At 38.0% G+C, this 22,604-nt stretch overlaps 1 protein-coding gene across 1 annotated transcript in view; it reads right to left on the bottom strand.

The window, feature by feature from the left end:
* LOC142850431 (cytochrome P450 2C27) overlaps positions 1-22,604 on the bottom strand; it is a 220,325-nt gene that overhangs the window by 12,947 nt on the left and 184,774 nt on the right. The window contains exons 1-5 of the mRNA XM_075973976.1: positions 11,498-11,684; positions 9,808-9,970; positions 9,185-9,334; positions 4,511-4,671; positions 1,024-1,200 (exon numbers count right to left, since the gene is read on the bottom strand). Coding sequence (XP_075830091.1) covers positions 1,024-1,200; positions 4,511-4,671; positions 9,185-9,334; positions 9,808-9,970; positions 11,498-11,665 — 819 coding nt within the window. The 5' untranslated portion in view covers positions 11,666-11,684. Of the gene's footprint in view, positions 1-1,023; positions 1,201-4,510; positions 4,672-9,184; positions 9,335-9,807; positions 9,971-11,497 lie in introns of the transcript that reaches the window.

Below are 22,604 nucleotides of genomic sequence, written 5' to 3'. Positions count from 1 at the left end.
TGTAATCACTTAAGGTACCAACATAATGTAAGTGATATGTGGCTAGGATCCTGAGATACCTCTTTACACTCAGTGGACTAATTCTGTGAGCTATATCTTATAAACTAGCCAGGCAGTGGTGATGCGTGCTTATAATCTCAGCACTTGGGAAGCAGAGACAGGCAGATCTCAGTGAGCTTGAGGTTAGCCTGGCCTACAAATCAAGTTCCAGGACAGCCAGGACTGTTACACAGAGAAACCCTGACTCTAAAAGCCAGATACAAGGCAAAAACTAGAAAAAAATAGTCTGCTCCCCCCCCAAAAAAACAGCAACAAGGGGTCACTCAGATGCCAGGTTACTAAGTATCACTACACATAAGACCAGTGGAGTAGAATCAATGCCCACACCAAAGCCAGTAATCTAGAGTCAAGTGTTTTTTCTGAGTTCCAAGAAAATTCCATGGAAAATTATCTTTTCAATAAACTACACAATGCCAATGCAGTTCATGCTGTCAGGATACCCAGTAGATACCAATTCTCAACCCCTTTGGTGAAAATTAACTTGTTTGTACTCAAAGCCTCATTCTTCCATACACCTTCTCTTCCCACCACCTACTTCTCTTTATATCACTCAGTCCTTCTGAAACTAACTCCCGTATCTATCCTTTTAAAATAACAACATATCCAAAACTATTTTAACTCACTGGACATGCAGGAATTCTTGCCACACAATATGCACATTTATGGTGAAACTATTCACACTGCCACGATAGTTGGCTATTTTTACTTGATTAGAATTTTTCCCACATTACCTGCCCTTTATCTCACTGTTCTCAGCTACAATTTTTAAAGAACAGAGCCAATGTGTTCTAGTTAACAAATTCCCTTTATCTTATTAGTGTCCATATGGTGCATCACAACACATAATAAATACTAAAACTGTTTTTCAAATGATAATGACTTAAACCATCTCTGACAAACATTTCAGGGTTCAAAAAACTACAACACACTCAGACAATATATAAATTTATATTAATATTTTACCTGCTTTAGTTTAATCAGGTAATAATCAATGAAGTCCCGAGGGTTTGCAGCATTCAAGGATTCCTGGTGCTCTTTTACTTTTTCCAAAAGGTAACTTATAATATATTCAGAATTTTTTGATACTGTATGATGACTTCCAGGACAATAGTCAATTAGTGAAGGGAAATTATTGCAGACCTACAAAAACAGAGAAATTTTTGTTGAGATATATTGTTTTACTTTTATTCATGTATGTGATGTGTATATGGTATGTATGCATACATACATGTGTGTGCCGTGTATGTGTGAGTACACTGGAGGCCAAAAATATCAGGTCACCTGAAGCTAGTGGTTTTGGACCATCTAAAATGGATGCTGAAAATTGGACTTAGGTCCTTTAAAAGATCAGCACACACTCTCAACCCATCTCTCCAGTACTTGCCAAAGAACTTTTTAAATAAGGAAACACATATATGCACAATATATAGCAAGACCAACATGGATTTATAGATTCAGAAATGGATGAACAATGGTGTTCAGCAAAAGGAAGAAGTATTTTATTTCATACATACAGCAATTCTTTGTGTTAATGGAGAGACCTGAGGCAGGAGGGAATTCCTGCCTGAATGATGAAAGATAATGATCAAGTTTCAACATTTATGAATCATTTTAATATAAAGATTATTTATGAAAACTGACTGATGGTTTATACCATTTTTTCTACAAGTTTGAAGTATGACATGATGTAAATCATTATAGTTTACACTTTTTAGATGATGGCAGTAATAAAATGAGTTAGGCAACTTGATTTATAGCAAAAGAGTACCACAAGCATATTTAACTCTTATAAAGTAGCTTATGACATGGAATAAATAATTAGAAGTGGGTGGGGCTCCAAGGGACTTTGCGTGCAAAAGTGTGACATAGCAAATAAGGATTTCTCTATGACCACAGACATTCTTTTTTTAACTTGCTTTTTATTTACTTTTATGTCCCTCACACCATGCATTATGATTCCATCCACCTACATATCCCCACACATCTACCCTCAGTCCTTAAACTCCCCCCAAAATAAAATAGAATAAAATTTAAGAGTAAAAAAAAAAGAAAAGTTTTATCATGGAAGCTGTATTGTGACAAAGTGAGTCAGTCAGTACACCCTTTTATTCATATATCATCGCTTGGCAAGTGTTCATTGCAAAGAGTCATTGGCTGCCTCGGAGTCTCTGCTTTCAGCTACACTATCAAAACTGGGCCCTTTCTGGGAGTCTTAGACATCCGGTCGCTGCGCTGCACTGTGAAGATCTTGTGGCCTTATCACTGCAGGACCAGCTTCTCCACAAGCTTCAACAGATAGCAGATGGGATGGATGTTGAGGTACATCAACTCATAACCCTAGGTCTGAGCCTAGGAGGTTGCACTGTTGACCAGTTCTCCAAATCTCTCCCTATCCTCACGACCATGCTGAACTCCCTGGCATTGCTCTGGTTAGTTCAGCCTTTTTAACGAGGACCTGCTTTCATACGCTCAGTGTTGGCTCTCCCACACTTACACCACCACGGCAAGGTCTACTTTGTTTCCCAGGCTAGGTGCAGGGGTCACTCTTCCAAGTGCTGTAGCTAATAAAGGGCAGGGATAACTCTCCTAACATTATGTCCTTAGGGTCATCCCTGCTACCTGCCACAGGCTACAAAGGAGGGGAGGCAATCCTTCCTCCACACATACTTTCATAAGACAGATGAGTGGAGAGGCCAAATCTCACATACTCACATTATCTAGGTTGGTTCGCCTGCAGCCCTGCATCCCAATCAATAGGGGCAATAGAGTTGGCTCTGTTGTACTGCCTGTGGAGGTGCAGGACCAGCTTTAGAAGGTGCTGAGGTTGGTAAGGAGGAGTGTCAGGTTTCTTGCACACCACAAGTGGCGGTGGCAAGGGGAGGAGGACATCTTTCCCTAGCCCTTACCACCACATTGCAGATTAGTGGGTGTGGCCAGCTATTCCACTCTAACAACCTCAGGGCCAGCTCACCTGTGCCACTAACAACAAGGTCCACTCTACTGTGCTGCCCAAGCTAGACGCAGGGCCTGCTTTAATGAGTGCTGCAGCTCCTAAGGGGGAGGGTCAGCTCACTCATCTGCCTGAAACAGTGAGGGGATAATGATGAAGGGGACATCTCTCCTCCAACCAAACCATCCCCTGACAGATGAGTAGTAGAGCCTGTTCTCTCACATTCAGAATTTCAGGGATGACTTGCTTATACCCCTGTAAACAATGTCGACTCTACTGTGCTGCCCAAACAAGGTACTGGCTCCACTCTCTTGAGTTCTGCAGCTGGTGGGGGAAAGGGCAACTGTCCCGATTTTATCACTTCCTGGACAACTCTCCCATCTGCCAAAGACAGTGGGCAGCATCTCTCTCCGATCCATGCTCCCACACGACAGATGAGGGGCAGTCAAAGTCAGATCCGCCAACTCAGTTTCTTAGGCCGGGCTCACCCACACCCCCATCAACAGGACCAACTCTCCTGTTTTGCCAGGAGGAGGTACAGGACCCATTCTCCCTAGGGTTTCAGACAGTGAGTGACACCATCAACCCTGTACAGCCCTTTCCTCTTTGCCTTAGGTGGTTTCAGGAGCTGTGGACATCAACATAGATCAAGGATGGAGCAGGTCCATGTACCCAGACATAAACACTGGCAGCAGCCAAGTGCCAGACATCACCATTGCCCTGGTTAGCAACTAAGTCAGCCCACTCCTCACTGTTTCCCCTCCTTAGATGTGCCTCTCTCCACAGTACATGAACTGTTTTTCTGTCTCTCCCATTCCACACCATACATTTGCTCACTGTACTAGTGCCTGACAGCTTGGTGCCTTGATTTACTGGGCAGCCTGGAACACATCTTTTCTTGTGGAGAGTTAGGGAGATGCCAGTTCAGTCTAGGATAACTCTGATAAGATGTATGTGGGCCACACGGCGTTAAACCACTTCTCTTCGCATTCCAACCTGTTTGTCAAATAGGGCAAATGTGTCCAGCAGACACATCAAACCACTGGAACTACTCAGTGTTTCCTGTCAGATTTCATTGCCATTAATATTCTTTCTCCTTTTATGGAATATTCTTTCTAAACTAAAATATTCCTGCCTAGTAGTATGATGAGGATGTGTTTAATAGTCGAAAAGATAAGATTTATGCGTAAAAGAATGTCCTGTGAACAACTGGCCACACTTCCAGATATGAATGGAATATTTTATACAAATAGTTCTCTGGATATCAAGTGGAAAATCAAGGGATACGGAACTAGCAGCCTTTAACCAATCTGGAAACTGCCATTCAGTTTTGCTATTGTATAGCAAATGATTTAGACCTGCCTTCCTGATATTCTTTCCATAATGTGTTATTCAAAACTGTGTTGTCAGGCCACCTCACTTCATGATCCATATGGTATTTGATCTTTGAGTATAAAGGACTATAAATATCTTTTCAGGAGGAAAAAATCTTTACTTCACCTGCATCCAGGGGGAGCTCAGAATCCTAATATTCTCATTTACTTTTTCCATCAAGTTAAGAAAATCCTGATCTTTATAATCAAAACGATTCTGGAAAACAGTGGAGCAGATGACATTACACGGAGCACAGCTCAAGATGAACGTGGGGTCACACGGTAAACCTGAACAAACAATAAAAAAATACCATTAAAATGGACAAAGAGATTGTTTTGGTTTTGTGAACAGGTAAAGAGTCTTAAGAAGTTGTAAACCATATCCTATCTACAATTTTTTTAACAGCTAAGCATTCATTATATGTAGAATCAATGTATCACTTTAATCTTAAATTTGAGGTGGCCTCATCCTCAGTAGCTAAAGAAAAACAGACCATATCTGATATAGCAATGTTTACACTTTAAACTATCTGGTACTTGCAAGAAAAAAAAGATTTTATAAACCTAAAATTTCTAGTGTTCACAACTGCTTCTTAATAAAATGTCTAGTTTCCATGTAACACTCAGATGAAAGTAGAAGAGTGCACACCTGGAAGGTCTGCAGCCACAGTGAGAAAACCAAAGAAGCAAGTGTTGATCCTAGGAAGGAGGAATACCAGGACTGCAGGTGAGTAGGGTATTAGAAGAAAAAGCATGGGGAGACCTCTTCCTTGTTACTTGAGAATAATATGTAATCTTAAGAAGGGCAACTTCCCTGTGGATTTGTTACATTACTAAACAAAATGAAAACTTTCATATTACAGTTAAGTTCCAAGAGGGGAGACAAGAGGGCAGTGATAGTGACTTCCCTTTTCTCATTTCATCATTTAAAACAATGCATCTTATCCAGAAAAAGTCAACACAGTATTTGAAAAGTAGACACAAAGTATAACAAGGTCAGTGCTAGACAGAGAGCTCTGCATTCAAAACAAGTTATGCTGTTTTAGAGAACCAAAGTTCAGTTCTGAGGAGCCTCCCAGTTGCTCATAACTTTCGGTAACCCCAGTTTCAGGGGAATAAGATAAAATTTTCTTACTTCTTTGGCACCAGGTACATAAGTGATGCACACACATGTATATGCAGGCAACATTTATACACATAATAAACCAAACTTTCTAATTAAAGCAAAGAGTCCCAGGGAAAGATACAATATAAAAAATGGGAATAAGGTGGCAAGAAAGGTGATGGTAGAAAGATTTGTTCGAAGCACATGTTACACTCCTATGAAATATCTATATGAAGCCCACAATATATACAGTATTATAGTAACAATAATGTTTACTTTCTAAAAGAAGTAAACAGTGATTGTGCTCAATCAAACTCTACACAACATATTTAAGATGCAGTGCATTTTATAGATTTATAAACATCTCTCAATATCACCATTATTAGATTACTATGCAATATAACGCTTAAAATTTGTGGAGAGTGCACGTGCATGCGCACACACACACACATATATATATAATGTTACAGGTCAAAAATCATAATGAAATTTCTTTTTTAGACTTATTTTCATTTGTGTGCATGAATTCATGTGTGTGTGTGTGTGTGTGTGTGTGTGATATCTGTGGAGGCTAGAAGAGCATGTCAGATCTCATGGAGCTGCCGGATACGGGCACTTGGAACCCATTGCTGCTTCTTTGAAGGAACATTCTCTCTCAAGTGATAAATCAACTCTCCAGTGCTCAGGACAGTTTCTTCTGATGTCTTTTCTATAGTAAAATGACTTTGGACATATAATAAATACACTTTACATTCAAGCTGATCCAAAATTTAATTCTGTGGACCTCACATAAGGATCACATAAAAAAAAAACAGGGTTCTGGATAAATTATTAAACATTTGAATAGCATGAAGCTCCTTAATATTACTGTGCATATGCCAGGGTATAAAAACATCATAATATTCTATGCTATCAGGAAATAATTTATTTAAGTCCAAGACAGTTAAGGATGAAAGAACTTTTCTTATGTGTACACATGCTGTTCACAGATTAAATTTGATTTTTAGTCTTTCCTTTCATTTTATTTGGAAAAAAACTTGAAGTCCTTAGAAATCAAATCGTTAATCTTATTTTTTCACATCAAGAACTTTTAGGTAAGTACAATTTATAGCAGTAGCAAAAGAAAGTGATTCATTTTCTACAAACTCACACGAAAGAAATTTGACCTTGGGCAGAAGTGACTGACAGGATTACAGACAGAGTCAACAGGTTAGCAAAAGTAGTTCATGTTTAGTAAAAGACTTAATTTGATTAATAAATAATTTTCTTGTTTTCTCTTTGTGCTGTCATATGAGTTTTGATAGAATGTAATTCAAAACAGAAAGTGCCATGTAAGAGGAAATAATGAAGTTGTTTACATTTATTGGTTTACATATGTTTAACCATCCCTGAAGCTTGTGAATAAATCCAATTAGATCACAGTGGATAATCGTTTTGATGCAATATGAATTTGGTTATAAATACGTTATTGAAAAAATTGCTCTTCATATTCATCAGAGATTTTAGCCTATAATTCTTTCTCTCTTCCTTGTTCCTTTCCTTTTTTCTTTCTTTCTTAGTTCCTTCATTTCTTCCTTTCTTTTCTGCTTTGCCTAATTTTGATATTATGAGTATACCAACACTGTACAAAGATTTTTAGACGTGTTTCATCATTTTCTATTTTACAAAATAATTTGAGCAGTACAGATGATGGCTTTTTAAACAGATTATTAACAGATGAATCTGTTAGTATTAATCAACTACAAGTAATATATATATACACAAGACTCCTGTAAGTTTAAGCCAGAACATATCACAATATGAAGAGGGTAGATGGGTACAAAGTCACATCAACAGTTAAGAACCTACTGGCACTTCTTAGCTCTCAAGAGAAAGTGAGTCATTTTTCTTTAAACTTGTAACCTCTCATAATTCAAACATAATTCAGAAGAAAGGCACACATACAGGATATTTCTCAATCACCATCAGAGAAGTTACTGCTTACAGTAGATGATGACAAATACAGTAGATGAGGCTGCAAAAGATAAAGGTGCTGAGAATAGGCTAAATTCTGTTCAGCCCTAAATATATGTACTTCACTATTTCCTCATAAGACTTAGGAAGACTGAAGAAGAAGCGACAGAAAGATCTTAAGAGCCAGAGGTGGTAGATATCTATTAGGAAATGGTGTCTTCTGGGTGCAGCAGAGCAGAGCACGATTGAACTCAAAGAAAATTTGACAGGATGCCCAAGACATGCACAAGCTAATACCAGAATTTGGACATGATGTCCTACCAATAATGGAGGAGTTATTGACAATTACTACCTTCTTGAAGAGGTAGTATCCAAGAGTGTAGCCCCTAATAAATCGATCACGCTTTGGTGGAATATCACACATAGAAGAATATTTGACAAGCACAATTTTTCTTTGAAGGAAAATTACAAAATAAGTGTTTGGAAGAAAAGATGGGTATGTATGAGAGAATTAGAGGAAGAAGGATGAATGTGATCAAAATTGAGACAACTGTGTAGGGCTAGTGAGGTGATAGACCGTAGAAAAGGCTATACTATCTAGTCTACTTGACTGCCATAATTCTTAATTGTATTCAGAATTATATCCCTATATGAATAGGTAAATGTAGTTACCACCCCTTATTAAAGAGATCTCTTTTTACAGTAAATGGAGATCATCACCAAAAGCCACAATTGGACATAATGCAGACACCAACAAATTTTGGTGATCCCTGCATTAACTGAAACAAATACATCATAACAGCCACATCTAAGACTAAGGAAACATCACAGAAAAAGAGGAAGAAAGATTGTAAGAACTAAATCAGCCCCAAAATCATATATATGATAACCAACAACAAAGATTACTCAAGAGGTTGTTTATATATGTGTGCATATATATATATATATATATATATATATATATATATATATATTTAAACAAAAAGAGGCTATCAACTTGACAGTAGAGAAGACATTAGAAAAAGACAAGGTAGAGCATCTGAAAAATAATAGAATAAGAAAACAGGAGGAATTATGTAATTCTATTTCATTTAAAACTTATTTGCAAACACGTACAAAATTCTTAAAGCACTAATAAAGTTTCTCTTATAAAAATCTTATACATCAAGCACAAATCATGTTAGATGATTACTAAATAAAGAGACAGCACCAAGCAGAATAAATAGAAAACTAGGGTGTGTCTCAGTAGAGATGGTGGGTGATCATGATAAAAACACACTTATAAAATTCTCAGTGTAGTTAATTTTTAAACAAATGACAATACAATTTTAAGATCATGCTACAGCAGACAAAATAAGTGATGAAAATTCTATTACACTAGGCTAAGAAATGGAAAGTATAAATTATATCACTGTTACCCAGGACTATAAACATTGGCCTAGAAGGATCTCTGTACTGCTCAGTTAATTTCCTCAAACCTCTGTAATCCAAGAAAATGAAAACAAATATCCTTTGATTGGGATCTGCCACTATTATAAATAGGAATTATACCATGGTGAAATGATCCACAAAGACAAAATACACTTGTGCTCCTGGAAATGCACAATTATTCAGCTCAAAAGAATATTAGCATGAAACATATATTCATTGTTTCTGATTTAAAAACAAAGAAAATTTTAGAATGGGTATGATCAGCATCACACAAACCTAGACTTAGATGCAAATGCAGAAATCTGCACTTACCATTGGTTTTCCTCAGTTCCTCCACAAGGCACTGTGCTTCCTCTTGAACACGGTCCTCAAGGTTCCTTTTGCCCATGCCCAAATTCCGCAGAGTTGTGAGAGTGAAGCGCCTTATCTCTTTCCATCTGTTTCCATTGCTCAAAACAATGCCTAAAGAAATAGAAAAAACAGGGTCTCTCCCTACTGCTTGCACTGGCTTTCATAAATATATTCTCTTTAGAGGGATACCGTGCTCAGCCTACATATAGTGGAGAGGGCCTTGGTCCTGCCTCAAAGCAATGTGCTAGACTTTGTTGACTCCCCATGGGAAGCCTTACATTCTCTGAGGAGTGAATGGGGGTGTAGTGGAGGGGGTGTTGGAAGGAGTAGGAGGAAGGGAGGAAGTGGGAACTGTGATTGGTATGTACATTGAAAAAAGATAGTTTTTTAAAAAATAAAATTTCAGAAATAAAAAAATGGTAAAGCACTAGAAAAATATTTAGGGACAAATGAGAGATCTGATGGGTGGAAACCACAGAGAAGTCCAACCTGTACCTAAGGAAGAGGTCCAACCCCTCCCTTAAGTCTTCTCTTTCACCAGAAACACTGCACCCCTCCCCATATGAACATGTATAGTTACTTACCAAGGCCTTTACTAATTCTTTCACCCATTGGAAAGCTTCCTCTTCCAGCAAACTCCTCCCCATGATCAACCAGAGCCTCCTTCACTGCTTCATACCCATGCAACACCACAGTGGGCTGCATGCCCAAGTACAGGGTGAAAACAGGGCCATAGACTTTTGAGAACTGAAAATAGGAGAGAAAAATGTAAATACTAGCAAAAAAATCATTTTAATATCCATGGAGTCAACCCCTTATTCGCACTGATAATATCACTCACTCTATTTTAATTATTTTATTCAGGAAAAGCTTAATTTTAAATAGTTGTGAAGACTATATCATATCAGGGTGAGTATAAATTATTGATCACCTACAGTAAACCATATAATGGTTCAAGACTCAGGTAGTTCTCATACAAGGATTACAATGAATTTTCACACCAAAACATTCAGCAGGACGCTGACCACCAGAACTCCACACAGGAAATATACATGCCTGCTGACTGCCCCCTCTGTCTCAGCGCCTGCCCACCCTAACCACCATCAAGCCTCCCATCTTTCCCACCATGTCCCAGTTCCCCAACTCAGGAAGAAACTCCCTGATTGAACAGAGGCCATTCCACTCTGACCTACATACGTCCAGCCCACAGGTGTGGAGGCTCTTTCCTCAACCACTGGCAACTGTAGTCAGAAGATCAGAGAAGAAACAGAAACCAAGTAACATACACACATACTACTAACCTCATACAACTACATTTATAGATTTAATGCTACACATCAGATATCTGATGCCATATTTACAGGTTTAGAAAAAGAGCAGAGGACATCATATGGTACCTAAAAGGATCAAGAATAGTCAAGGCCCTCCCAAGGAGTAAAAATGCTGATTGAGATATAACAATAACTGATACCAAATTATATTATAGAATTATGTGATAGAAACTGTCTGGTACTCACAAAAATAGGCAAGTGGTCCAATGGAATAAACAAAATGATGCAGCAATAAAGCATCAATGTAAAGGCCCACTTACTTTCTAAATGCAAATTTGTAAGTCACCACAGTTGATTCTACTGAGGAACCAGATTTGGCGTAATGCTACTACAAACACAGAGAGTGGGCACCAGGGGAGCTGCACCATAGGCATGCAATATTTCCTGGAAAAAAATAGTTCCTTCTCTGGCTGGATACAAACATCACCAAATATGTTGAAATCTTGGCTTCTCTGTTGCATTTCTTGTGTTATTCCTTGTCCGTTGGTATTTAGTTAAATTAGGCATCAGTTACTTTGTTAGAGTCCAACATCAAATACATAACCTTAATAAAATGTTTTTCTAAAATTCTAGTATATCATTATTATTAATGACTTATTGAATAAATCATTACTCACTATTGATTGTCAACCAAAAATAATGGAAAAAGTTTTGTTTTTCTTTTTTGTTGTGGTGTGATAGGAAATAGTCACAAATTTTGCAATTTTGTGGAATTTTTTGATTTATAAAATGCAAAGTAAATGTCCTTTCACCTGAAACCCCACTCATTACTGAAATCCCGACAATGTCCACCTATAAGAGTCAAGAGATACACAATACTTTGAAAGAGTTTTGACTAGGTGACTATTTATTACTAAATTGCCTCTGATACTAGATTTTCATCTAAAGCAACTGTCAGTTTATCTTCTTTATAAGGTACTGGCGGGGCACAAAGAATACTTACATTGGTCAAGCATTGGCTGATGTTCTTCACATCTATTTGGAAGAAATTACCAAGAACTGGGAGAGGAGTCGGGCCAGGAGGGAGCTTCGCTCTCTCAGAGCTCTGTCTCCAGAGTGAGAGGAGAAGCAGACAGCAGAGGCTGAGCACCAGGACCACAACTGCATCCATGGAGATCCTTCTGCCTGACACAGCTGTGCTCAGCCAGCATGGAGCTTTTATAACACTACAGGGTGAATCAACATGTCCTTCTCTGGAACATCACTCACCGGTCAATCAGATAATCTTTAATCTCTCAAGTAGACTTTGTCCTTCCCCTCTTTACAGAATATCCAGTTGAATTTCTGGTTTAACAAAACAGATTGGTGTCCAAATAGTGCTAATAAAAATAAACAAACATTTATAACAAGCAACTATTTCTGAGAAGCAATAGATTAATTTTGAGATGTAAGAAAAACAACTCAACATTTATATTCTCAGGTTAGTGACCAGGTAGAAATTTAAGATTATGGATAGTTTATAAGTGATATGAAATATATTTATTTGTCAACATAGTCTTCCTGTGCAACTTAAGTTGACATCAAATTGACATTTATTTTGCTATATTCTTTCCAATATATCTGTGCACCTCCATGGTCATGTGTATTTAAAATGTTTCTTTCCTATATTAAACAGTTGGACATATTTTGTTAAGCAATGTAAGTCTTATAGCTCCTTATTTCACTCTTTGGTCACATACAAAACTAAGATAACAAAACATAGCTATTAGTCATACATCTCCAATCAGAAAATACATATTAAGTTTATCTGAAGAAAGGTGTTTGTGTTTCAGTGTTGTGTAGTTCAACCATGAAAGATCTTTTTTTTCCCCTAAAGGTAATGGGAAATAAAGCACTGCCAGTGTCTCACAACTCAGAGTTGGAATAATTTAGAAATCAAACCGACTATCTAGTGGACTTACTCCCCTGGCTTTACGATAGTTTCCTTAGGAAAGGTATGAGAAGTCTCTTCATACCACCAATGCAGATGTAAAACTATGTAAGCAGAATAGTCTCTAGACAATAAAAATATTTGATATGACTTAAAATACCCCAAACAGCACCATCAATTGGGTGCCAAGTATTCAATTATTCAGCTGTGAGCCTAAGGGGCATTTCTAACTTAACCCACACTTCTTGTAGTTTGCTCCCTTCTATACACAAATCACTCAGTTTAATTATGTTCATCATAATTTCTTGACTGTGGACTATGGCACTATACTGATCATAATCACTAGCATTCACAGTGGGCATGAATCTAGTTAATTATTGTGTCATCATTGTTTGTACATAGAAGTCAGAAGAGTTTGATCAAGTTTTGTAATCTTGCTCAAAGTTTAAAAATAGATTGAAATATTAAAGATTAAAAACACAAAGGGAGCTATTATAAACTTCAATAACCCAAATTCATGGATATGCTCATTATTTTCAATGAAATAAGCAGTAATTAGTTGCCCAAATCATATTGCTCCTAAAATCTCAAAAAAATAGATTTGAATTAAACAGTCTTAGTTGAGTTCTTTTCATGCCCAGAGTGACACTTGTTCTTGCACATTTGTAAGTCAGCAGGACTCTTTGGACCAATTTTTTCTTTTATTGAATACAAGAATGAAAAAACACTTAAAGATAGATGGGACTCTATGCTCAATGGATCTATATTTTTATTTACTTTTTGAGTAAAGAGATATTGATGATGCATGAAGTATAACCAATTATTGTAACTCAAGCAAAAATGAACTGACTCTTGGGAAAATGCTTTATTGACCCTTCATTACATTTTGTTTGTTAGCTTGTTTATGTTTTCACCCACATCATGTAGCAAGATTAATAAAATCCTGGGCACATAAATTGGGGTTTAACGTGAAGGTGAGAAAAAAAACAGCCAGCCACAGATCTTAGCTCTTCCTCAGTCTGAAATGGTGTTCCTGCCTTCAGGAATCTCAGAATCAGACTCTGTCTGAGAGCTGTCTCCTCCCATCTTATACTTCTTTCTAGGGCTGCGATTAATTGTGTACAAAACTACTGCCAGATTTCTATAGCAAACTAGTGTGACTATTGGGACTAATGGTATGAGTCACCACTTCTAGGTCTATAAGGCTGACAATTGAAGATGTTTTACTCTCTGATCTTCAGTCAAGCTTTATCTATCAAAATACAAATGAATTATCACTACAACATCACATAATTTTTTTAAATATTTTGGAACTTTTATGGAAAATTTCCTAGTGCATATTCATCACACAATTGAATAGATTTTATAATGTCTTTTTTTCTTCAAGAATGTCATGACTGTGACATCAAAAACACCCGTTCATTACCATGTTGTTTCCTTCTCATTCTAACTCCCAGTCATCTTTCTCTTCTGAAACAGTCTCTCCTTCATGTCTGAAAAAATAGTTCTCACTCAAAGAAATAAAAAGAAATAGTTTATTATGGAGCAAAGTATGATGGATCATGGCTAAGAAACCTGGAATAATGTTTTTCAATATTCTGTTCTACATGGGAACAATTTCAAAGAAAACCATAAATAGAGACTTTTGTCAAATTTATCAATGCAAGCATTAGGTAAAGTACTTTAAAATATGGAAAAAAACTCAGGTACAGAACTCAGATGCCTTCTAAAGTTCTTAGTATTTTGGTTGATGGAGCCAACAAAATATATAGATATAGATATATTAATATAGATATATATGAGTATATAATATATATACAAAGCCAAGAATATGTATATGTGTGTGTGTGTGTCTGTGTGTCTGTGTGTCTGTGTGTGTATGTATGTATTCAAAGTTTACCTCATAATCACATAAGGATTTGGGAGGAATATTGCTGCAATGGAAGCAGAGATGGCCTCCAGTCATTTAGTTCTAGACTTGCAACATTCTAGCCTCTTCGCCACATGAAGTTTTTATTTTTTTCTTAAAACATAAAAACATTTATTAAACAAACCTGGACTCAATATCATTATTTTATCAATTAGACAGCAGAAAATTTTTGACTAGGGCAAATGTATGGAGATATAAACAAAAATCACAGTGATTATTTTAATTATGCAACTGGATTAGAAAATAAGAAAAGAAAAACTGGCTTTCTCATTCCACATGATAATTTCAAATGAGCCAGCAGGTGCTCAGTAGCGGGGACAGGGCATCTGCAAAGTGTATATGGCTCCTGTGAACACAGGAAGTCCTACAGTGAGCTCCCCCACTCTGAGAAGAATTAAGGTCACCAGAGGGGTTTGAGCCTGACCTCTGAGGACCAGGAGGACCACAAAGTCTCCAGCTCACTTCCCCTAAGCCACATAGGTAATAACATATATTACATGACCAACCCGAGCACCTACCTGTCACCCTAAAATGACAGTGTGTAAAGATTTGCAAAGCTGTGAGGTTTGCAAGGCAGATTCGATGGAAGCATGGCAGTTCTAAACAGTCAGTCAGCCTTCATGTTTACCTCCTCTTTCAAGGAAGTAACATCCACAAGCAAAATCCTCTAGAACAATACGTTTTTGACATAGTGGGATCTGACAACTAAAATAAAGAAAATGGTTGTATTGCCAGTATCTTAAGTATCTACCTTGTTTTAACACTTATAAAAATTTGAATTCAACATTTTAAACATGAAAAAGAAGAGGTAAGAGTAGAAGGAATTCAGAGATTTGTTCAAATATTTCATAGGTATGTTCTGAAATCAGTGTGTTTTCGAGTTTGTAATTAATATTTTATCATTTTATGAATCTGTGCTACTCTAGTTTACTGTTCTTGTGACTTATTCAGACAACTTTTCAAAGAGTGAATAGTAATGTTCTCCAGTGTTCATATTCGTACAGACACAATAGTCAATTAGGTGTTCTTAGACCAAGTTCAAGAACTAAGAAACCCAACTGAGAATCTCTAATGCCCAACCTAGGTAAAATAGAAAGAAAAGTTATACTGAAGAATTTAGGAATCAAGGCATGTCTCTGTTGCATCTACTTCCCTAGTTTAGCCAGGAGCACTGGATACATTTGGAAGGGAAAAGTCATTGCCTTGGACTCTAAACCTGTACTGAACCAGCTGTGATGAAACTTCATTGCCCCATTCCCTTTGTGTATCTGCATATTGACCTTCTGGAACAACATGAACTGTCACCACCACCCTCCCCAACTCCCTTGACCTGAAGAGAGAATAAATCTGCAGCTGGTGGGTGGAGCTAGCAGAGAATCTTGCACTGGTTTCACTGTTTGCTGCAATTCAGTGAGATATGACAGGCAGAGACTGATGTCCCTGTGCTAAGATCAGAGCTTATAGATGGAGCCTCTAGACCTGGCTTAGAATCATGTGGGAACCTGTGCAGTCATAGGACAAACATATCTTACATCACTGGCTGTAGTTTGTTGTTTTGCTCTTTGGGCTCTTTTGTGGGGAGCCACCCAGCTCCTAAATAAATCAAAAGGAGCCTTATACTTAGTTATAAATGTCCAGGTTTAGCTTGCCATGTTTCCTACCAGCTTTTCTTAACTTATATTATCCTGTTTACCTTTTGCCTCTTGGATTTCCCTGTTCTCTTACTTCTTTAAATCTTACTTTCACTCTTAAGCTAAGGATTGTTGTGTAGCTGGGTGGCTGCCCCCTAATGTCCTTCTCCATCTCTCACTCCTTCCTTTCTCCAAGATTGCTCCTTCTATATAATCTCTCTCCCTGACAGTTTTGCCTATCCATTCTCCTGTCTCGCTATTGGCCATATATAAGTATAGTTTCCTGGGCGCTTCAGCCAGTGAAGGGCAGGACCAGTTAGTTCTCCCTAGTGGTACAGCCAATGAGGACCGGGTCTAACTCTGTACAGCTTTATCATCTAGCCTTCTGTGCTGTTCAGAGCCACAGACATCAACACAGATCACAGCTGCAACTGGTCCAACAATCAAGAATGCTTGTTATTAGGAGCGTGCCAAAGGGAAATTACTGAATGGGTATATAGTAATAATTTATATTTTCCAGTGATGTCATGTTAATAACTCAGTTTTAAATAAACATTAGCACTTGTGATGGCCAGTACAGGTGACAAACATTGTGGGTAGCAGTAGCATCTGTGCAGTGACATGTGAAACACTTCACAATTGAGGCTATGTATTCCTTAGACCTTGAGGCAATGAAAAGTGGGGAGGGGTACAAGAAGGCATTCATGAGGGGCAGGAGGTAGAAGATGCCCCAGAGGAAGCTATAGGTAATCGGGCAACGGGAACAAGGTATTTTTATCTCTTCAGGGAGCAATAGAAGAAAGCTGATCTGAAGGTGGCAAGGAAGAACACAGGCCCTACAATCTGTTATTTCTTAACTGTCCTGATCGAGACTTGTAGGCAGAGGGATCTTTTGACAGTTTTACCCTTAGCAGGTAAGCAGCCGTTCTGTAGTGTCTCTGTGCATTATCCACATCATCTTTATCTTGTGCTTTTTCTTCATCATTCTCACCTTCAATCAGTCTCCTGGAAATATGTACCAGCTCATTAATGTTTTTCTCCTTGGAAAATTTGGCATCAATAGCCCAGAAGGCATCATCTAAAACCATCTGTAGCTTCCTTCCTTGAGAGTCTAATATTCTTTGGTGCTATCAGGAAGAGATTTGGCACAGTGCAACTTTTTTAACCCCCCCCCATGCCTATCATAAACACAAAATATAGCTGTCTTGATACCCAATTCAGGAATATATTTGTGAGCATCCTCCACAGAGATACCAGACTTACATGGCAGAGTAGACATATGTCAGTCGGAATATAAGATAGCAACCCTGTTCCTAAAGCACTTCACTTTTTTAGCTGGGAAAGGTAGACACCCTTGGCAGTACCTGGCTAATTGCCACAAGGTCAGCCAGGAGACTTACTGGGAAAAGGACAGAATGAGGGATAAACATTTGTAGGCTATTCAAACCCTGGATTGTTTCCTCCTTCATCTATGACAGACAGTTTTGTTACATACTTACTCTAGATTGGCAGCTGTGCTCTTTTAAGATTTGGAATGCATTGCTCTAAGCTCTTCTGGCTTTCAACATTTCTTTTGAGAAAACAACCATTATTTTGATGGGTTTTCTTTCATATATGATATGTGTTTTTCTCTGATAGCTTTCAATGCTGTTTTTATGTTCTATATACTTAGTTTTCCAATCATGAAATGCTGTGAGAAGTTTCTTTTCTGATATTTTCTTTTTGGTGTTGTGTGTGATTCTAGTACTATTAGGGAAGTTTTCTATTTTTTTATTGAACCTGATGTATGCCACTGATCTATGAATATTCTTCCTAATCTATTCCTATAACTCAAAAATCCAATATCACATTCCTTATGTATTCATTTTATGCTTTTTTAATTTTTTCATATTCTTTTCTCATTTTGTCTTAATCCTTTTCTGTATCTTTCTGTCCTGGCATTCTATTTTCTGATTTATTAAGGATCCTGTCAGGTTTTCCCTTGAATTTTCTACTTGGTTATTGTGCTTTGCAGTTCCATATTCATTTCATCTCTATTCCTCTTCAGTAATTCCACCTCCTGATTGAATTATATTTGAATTATATTTTCAACTCCTGTTGCTCATTTTCACCAGGTTTCTGTTTGGTTTTTCGTGGAAACCACTCAGGTGTAGATTATATTTTTAACTCCTTCTCTTTAAGTTCATGAGCTTCTTCTTTATGTCTCTTTTTAAACTTGAAATTTTGTTGATATATATTAAGCATATAAACTTACTACCAGAAGAGGGCATCAGATCCCATTATAAATGGTTATAAACTATGATGTAGGCCCTGAGAATTGAACACAGGACCTCCAGACGACCAAGTATTCAATGCTCTGAACCACTGAGTCTTCTACTCATTCCATCCTGGATTTTTTAAAATGAATGAGATTTCTTTTAAATCCTTTGTCCTGAGTTTCATCTTAGGTAATTCTCATAGGATAAAGTTCTATAGGACTGGTGACTTTTGTAGGGGATATACTGCCTTTATCCTTCATATCATTTCTATTTTTGCAACAATTATCTTTAGTTCTGTCTGAAATTGACAGAGAAGATTGGGATTGAATAGAGAAAGTGTGGGGTAGGTTGAGTCTAAAGACTGAATATGGCTTAAATGGAATGAATGCAGATGGTGGATACATGGAGATTGGCTGATATGAAGGAAACGTGTCCTGGTTCAAGTTTGGTGGTAAAGAGAATATCTAAGGCTGTGGTAGGTGTATGGAAAGGATTATTAGGCTGAATACTCTGTTAAGGTCTTCAGGGTATGATTGAACATTGAGGTTGAAAGGTGGCTCAAGGAACCTGTAGGCTGAAGCAGCTGAGGTGTGTGTCTTGGTCAGTGCATGGAAGTTTGGATTCAGACATAAGGAATGGCTAAATCAAGGTACTGGGTTTCAGAAATGTACAAACATGCCAAGTCTTCATATGGAAGCTGGAAATCTGAACTCAGATCTTCATTCTTGGGGCATAAGTGCTTTCACCTGCTGAACTTTCTAGTTCAGTAAAAATAAATCAAAGAATTCATAAGAGTTAGGAATATAGTGTTATATGAAAATGTGTAAGTTAGCCAGAGACACATAATATGTATGATGAAATTTATGATTTGACGTGTATAAATACATAAATATGCACGTGATATAAAAGGATTAAAAATTGTAAACAATGTGAAAGCAATGGGGAATAATAGTTGAGGCCCACAAAATATTCAGTAGGAATCTTTTCGATTAAAGAAAATATGTCATGAGCCAAAGAGTCTCACTACAAGTAAATGAAGAATTTTACAGTAAATTTTTGTTACCAAAGAGTGAGAAAAGATATTTTTAGGACATCAAGGGGAATACCATTATTCAAATGAAGGGCATAGAAACAATATGTAATCTAATTCCCCAAAAGAAACACGGCACTTTATAACACATTTAAAAATTCCTAAAGAATACCAAATATATAAATTATTTATACTCTAGAAGTGTATGCACAGTTAACTTCAAAAGAAATAATAAAAGCCATGTCAAGAAAATTAGCTCTCTAAATGTTCAGGTGACATACAATTAATAAAAACTCAGAGACAGATATTGTAATTCAACCTAAAGACCGGAAAAGTAAGCAGTCAGGCACTGGCTCTTACCTTGACTTCAGTCCAAAAATGGTGAACCTGCCTACAGGAAACCTCAGAATAGACTGATACTGACAGTTGTCTCCTTCCATTTTATAATCCTCTCTAGTTCTGTGATTCAGGGAGTACACCACCACCACCTGGTTTCTATGGAAATCTAGTATGGCTACTGGTATTAAATGTGTGTGTCAATGTGGTTTCTAGATTTAAGGTGTGTGTCATTGCTGCCTGGTCTGTAAGGGTGGCCATTATGGCTGTTTTATTTTTCCTGAACATCAGACAATCTTTATTTATTAAAATAAAAATGAAATGCCACTACTCTCAGGTTTCGTAAGAAGCAGAAGCTGGTTCTGGCTATTACAAATTATTCTGCTATGAACATAGTTGAACAAATGCCCTTGTCATATGATCGGGCATCTCTTGGGTATATTCCCAGGACTGGTATTGCTGGGTCCAGGGGTAGGTTGATCACGAATTTCCTGAGAAACTGAAACACTGATTTCCAAAGTGGTTGCACAAGTTTGCATTCCCACCAGCAATGGATAAGGGTACCCCTTCCTCCACAACCTCTCCAACAGAGGCTATCATTGGTGTTTTTTATTTTAGCCAATCTGACAGGTGTAAGATGATATCTCAAAGTTGTTTTGATTTGCATTTCCCTGATCGCTAAGGAGGTTGAGCATGACCTTAAGTGTCTTTTGGCCATTTGAACTTCTTCTGTTGAGAATTCTCTGTCCTTCAATGGAAGAATGGATGAAGAAAGTGTGGAATATATACACATTAGAGTACTACTCAGCGGTAAAAAACAATGACTTTACGAATTTTCCATACAAATGGATGGAAATAGAAAATACTATCCTGAGTGAGGTAACCCAGCCCAAAAAGATGAACAAGGGATGTACTCACTCATAATTGGTTTCTAGCCATAAATAAAGTTCAGTGAGTCTATAATTTGATATCCTAAAGAAGCTAGATAAGAAGGTGAACCCAAAGAAAAACATATAGCTATCCTCCTGGGTAGGGGAAATAGACAAGATTGCTGGGCAAAAAATTGGGATCTTGGAGGTGGGGTGAGAGGGGGGAGGGGACATGGGGAGAGAAAAGTGAGAAGGGTAGGATGGGGAGAACTTGGGGCAACGGGATGATTGGGATAAAGGAAGGTTGGATAGGGGAGCAGGGAAGCACATATCTTAATTAAGGGAGCCATCTTAGGGTTGGCAAGAGACTTGGACCTAGAGGGGCTCCCAGGTGCCAGGCGAGGTCCCCAGTTAGTTCCTGGGGCAGCTGAGGATAGGGAACCTGAAATGACCCTATCCTATAGCCATACTGATGAATATCTTGCATATCACCATAGAACCTTCATCTGGCGATGGATGGAGATAGAGACAGAGACCCACAATGGAGCACTGGACTGAACTCCCAAGGTCCCAATGAGGAGCAGAAAAAGGGAGAACATGAGCGAAGAAGTCAGGACCACAAGGGTTGCACCTACCCACGGAGACAGTGGAGCTGATCTATTGGGAGCTCAACAAGGCCAGCTGGACTGTGACTGAAAAAGCATGGGATAAAACCAGACTCTCTGAATATGGTGGACAATGAGGGCAGCTGAGAAGCCAAGGACAATGGCACTGGGTTTTGATCCTACTTCATGTGCTGGCTTTGTGGGAGCCTAGCCAGTCAGGATGTTCATCTTCCTAGACCAGGATGGAGGGGGGAGGACTTTGGACTTTCCAGAGGGCAGGGAACCCTGACTGCTCTTCAGACTGGAGAGGGAGGGAGAGAGGAGTGGGAGGAAGGGCAGAGTAGTGGGGAGAGGGGGAGAGGAGTGGGGGGAGGAGGAGAGGAGTGGGAGGCTGGGAGGAGGCGGATATTTTTTTTCAATAAAAAAATTAAAAAATTAAAAAAAAAGAAGCAGAAGCAGAAGTTGATAGACAGAGAAAGGAGAGACAAAATGCATACATATATGAGAGGGGGATGATAGAGAGACATAAAGGTAATAGATGAATGAGAATTAATTTATTAAAGCAATTGGTGCACACGATCTTATAACTGATAATTTCCTGTGTAATCTGACTGCAACACAAATACTCAGGAAAACAGGTTGCGAGTCTGAATGCAGGTTTAAAGGCCTGAGAATAGTGGTGTAAAGTGTTCTTAGGAAACTAGGAAAATACATAAACGGAAAAATATTAGTACATTGACCCACTTTAAAAAAAAGGCACATTTTGAACCACAACAATCTGTATTATAGATCAAATAGCATTGTGAATGTTTGCTTGTGCACTAATGTATGTGCAGATATAAATCTGCAGTAGAACCCAAGGTAGGAATTAGCAATTCCAGACAAAGTGACTAATCTAAGATTAAGTTAGAGAAGGGATAATCAGTAATGACACTTCTCATTAGATTACTTGTAATGCAGTGGGAAGGGAATAATTCATCTAGAAATTATAGAAATTTGACTCCTCCTGGGACTATTATTTTTGGGGGAAGAGAAGTGATGCATATGGAACTCATGGTTAGCAATAGAGAAACAAAATGCATGCTCAGTTCTAACCTAAGAACATCAAGGCAAAAGTGTGTTCAAACATTTATCTTTTATTGACACTATCTGCAAAGCAAGGCATGACCTGACCCTGCAATTGCACCCCTCCCTGTGACTTATCCTCTAACTGGAGCTACTCTTGGACACTGGTTATTTGTTTCAAATACAAATACTTCCAGTGAGTCTAAGTGATGTTCAGCCAAAGAGCCTTGTATCATCTTCCTCTTCATACTCTGTATTTCTTGTATGTATGTGGTTATGTGAATGTGTGCATAATCAAGTGCCTATATGTAAAAGAATGTGTATACATGTACACATACATATGTGGATGTCAGAAATGAACCTTGTATGTTGTTTCTCGGGAGCTGACAAGTTTGTTTTCAGAGACAGGGCATAACACTTGGGAAAAAGGCTCACTAATTAGGCTGGATTGGATGT

The sequence above is a fragment of the Microtus pennsylvanicus genome, chromosome 5, assembly GCF_037038515.1.
Source record: "Microtus pennsylvanicus isolate mMicPen1 chromosome 5, mMicPen1.hap1, whole genome shotgun sequence".
NCBI classification, from domain to species: domain Eukaryota; kingdom Metazoa; phylum Chordata; class Mammalia; order Rodentia; family Cricetidae; genus Microtus; species Microtus pennsylvanicus.
Note: the sequence above shows the minus strand (reverse complement) of the source record. Positions and strands in the feature narration are given on the sequence as shown.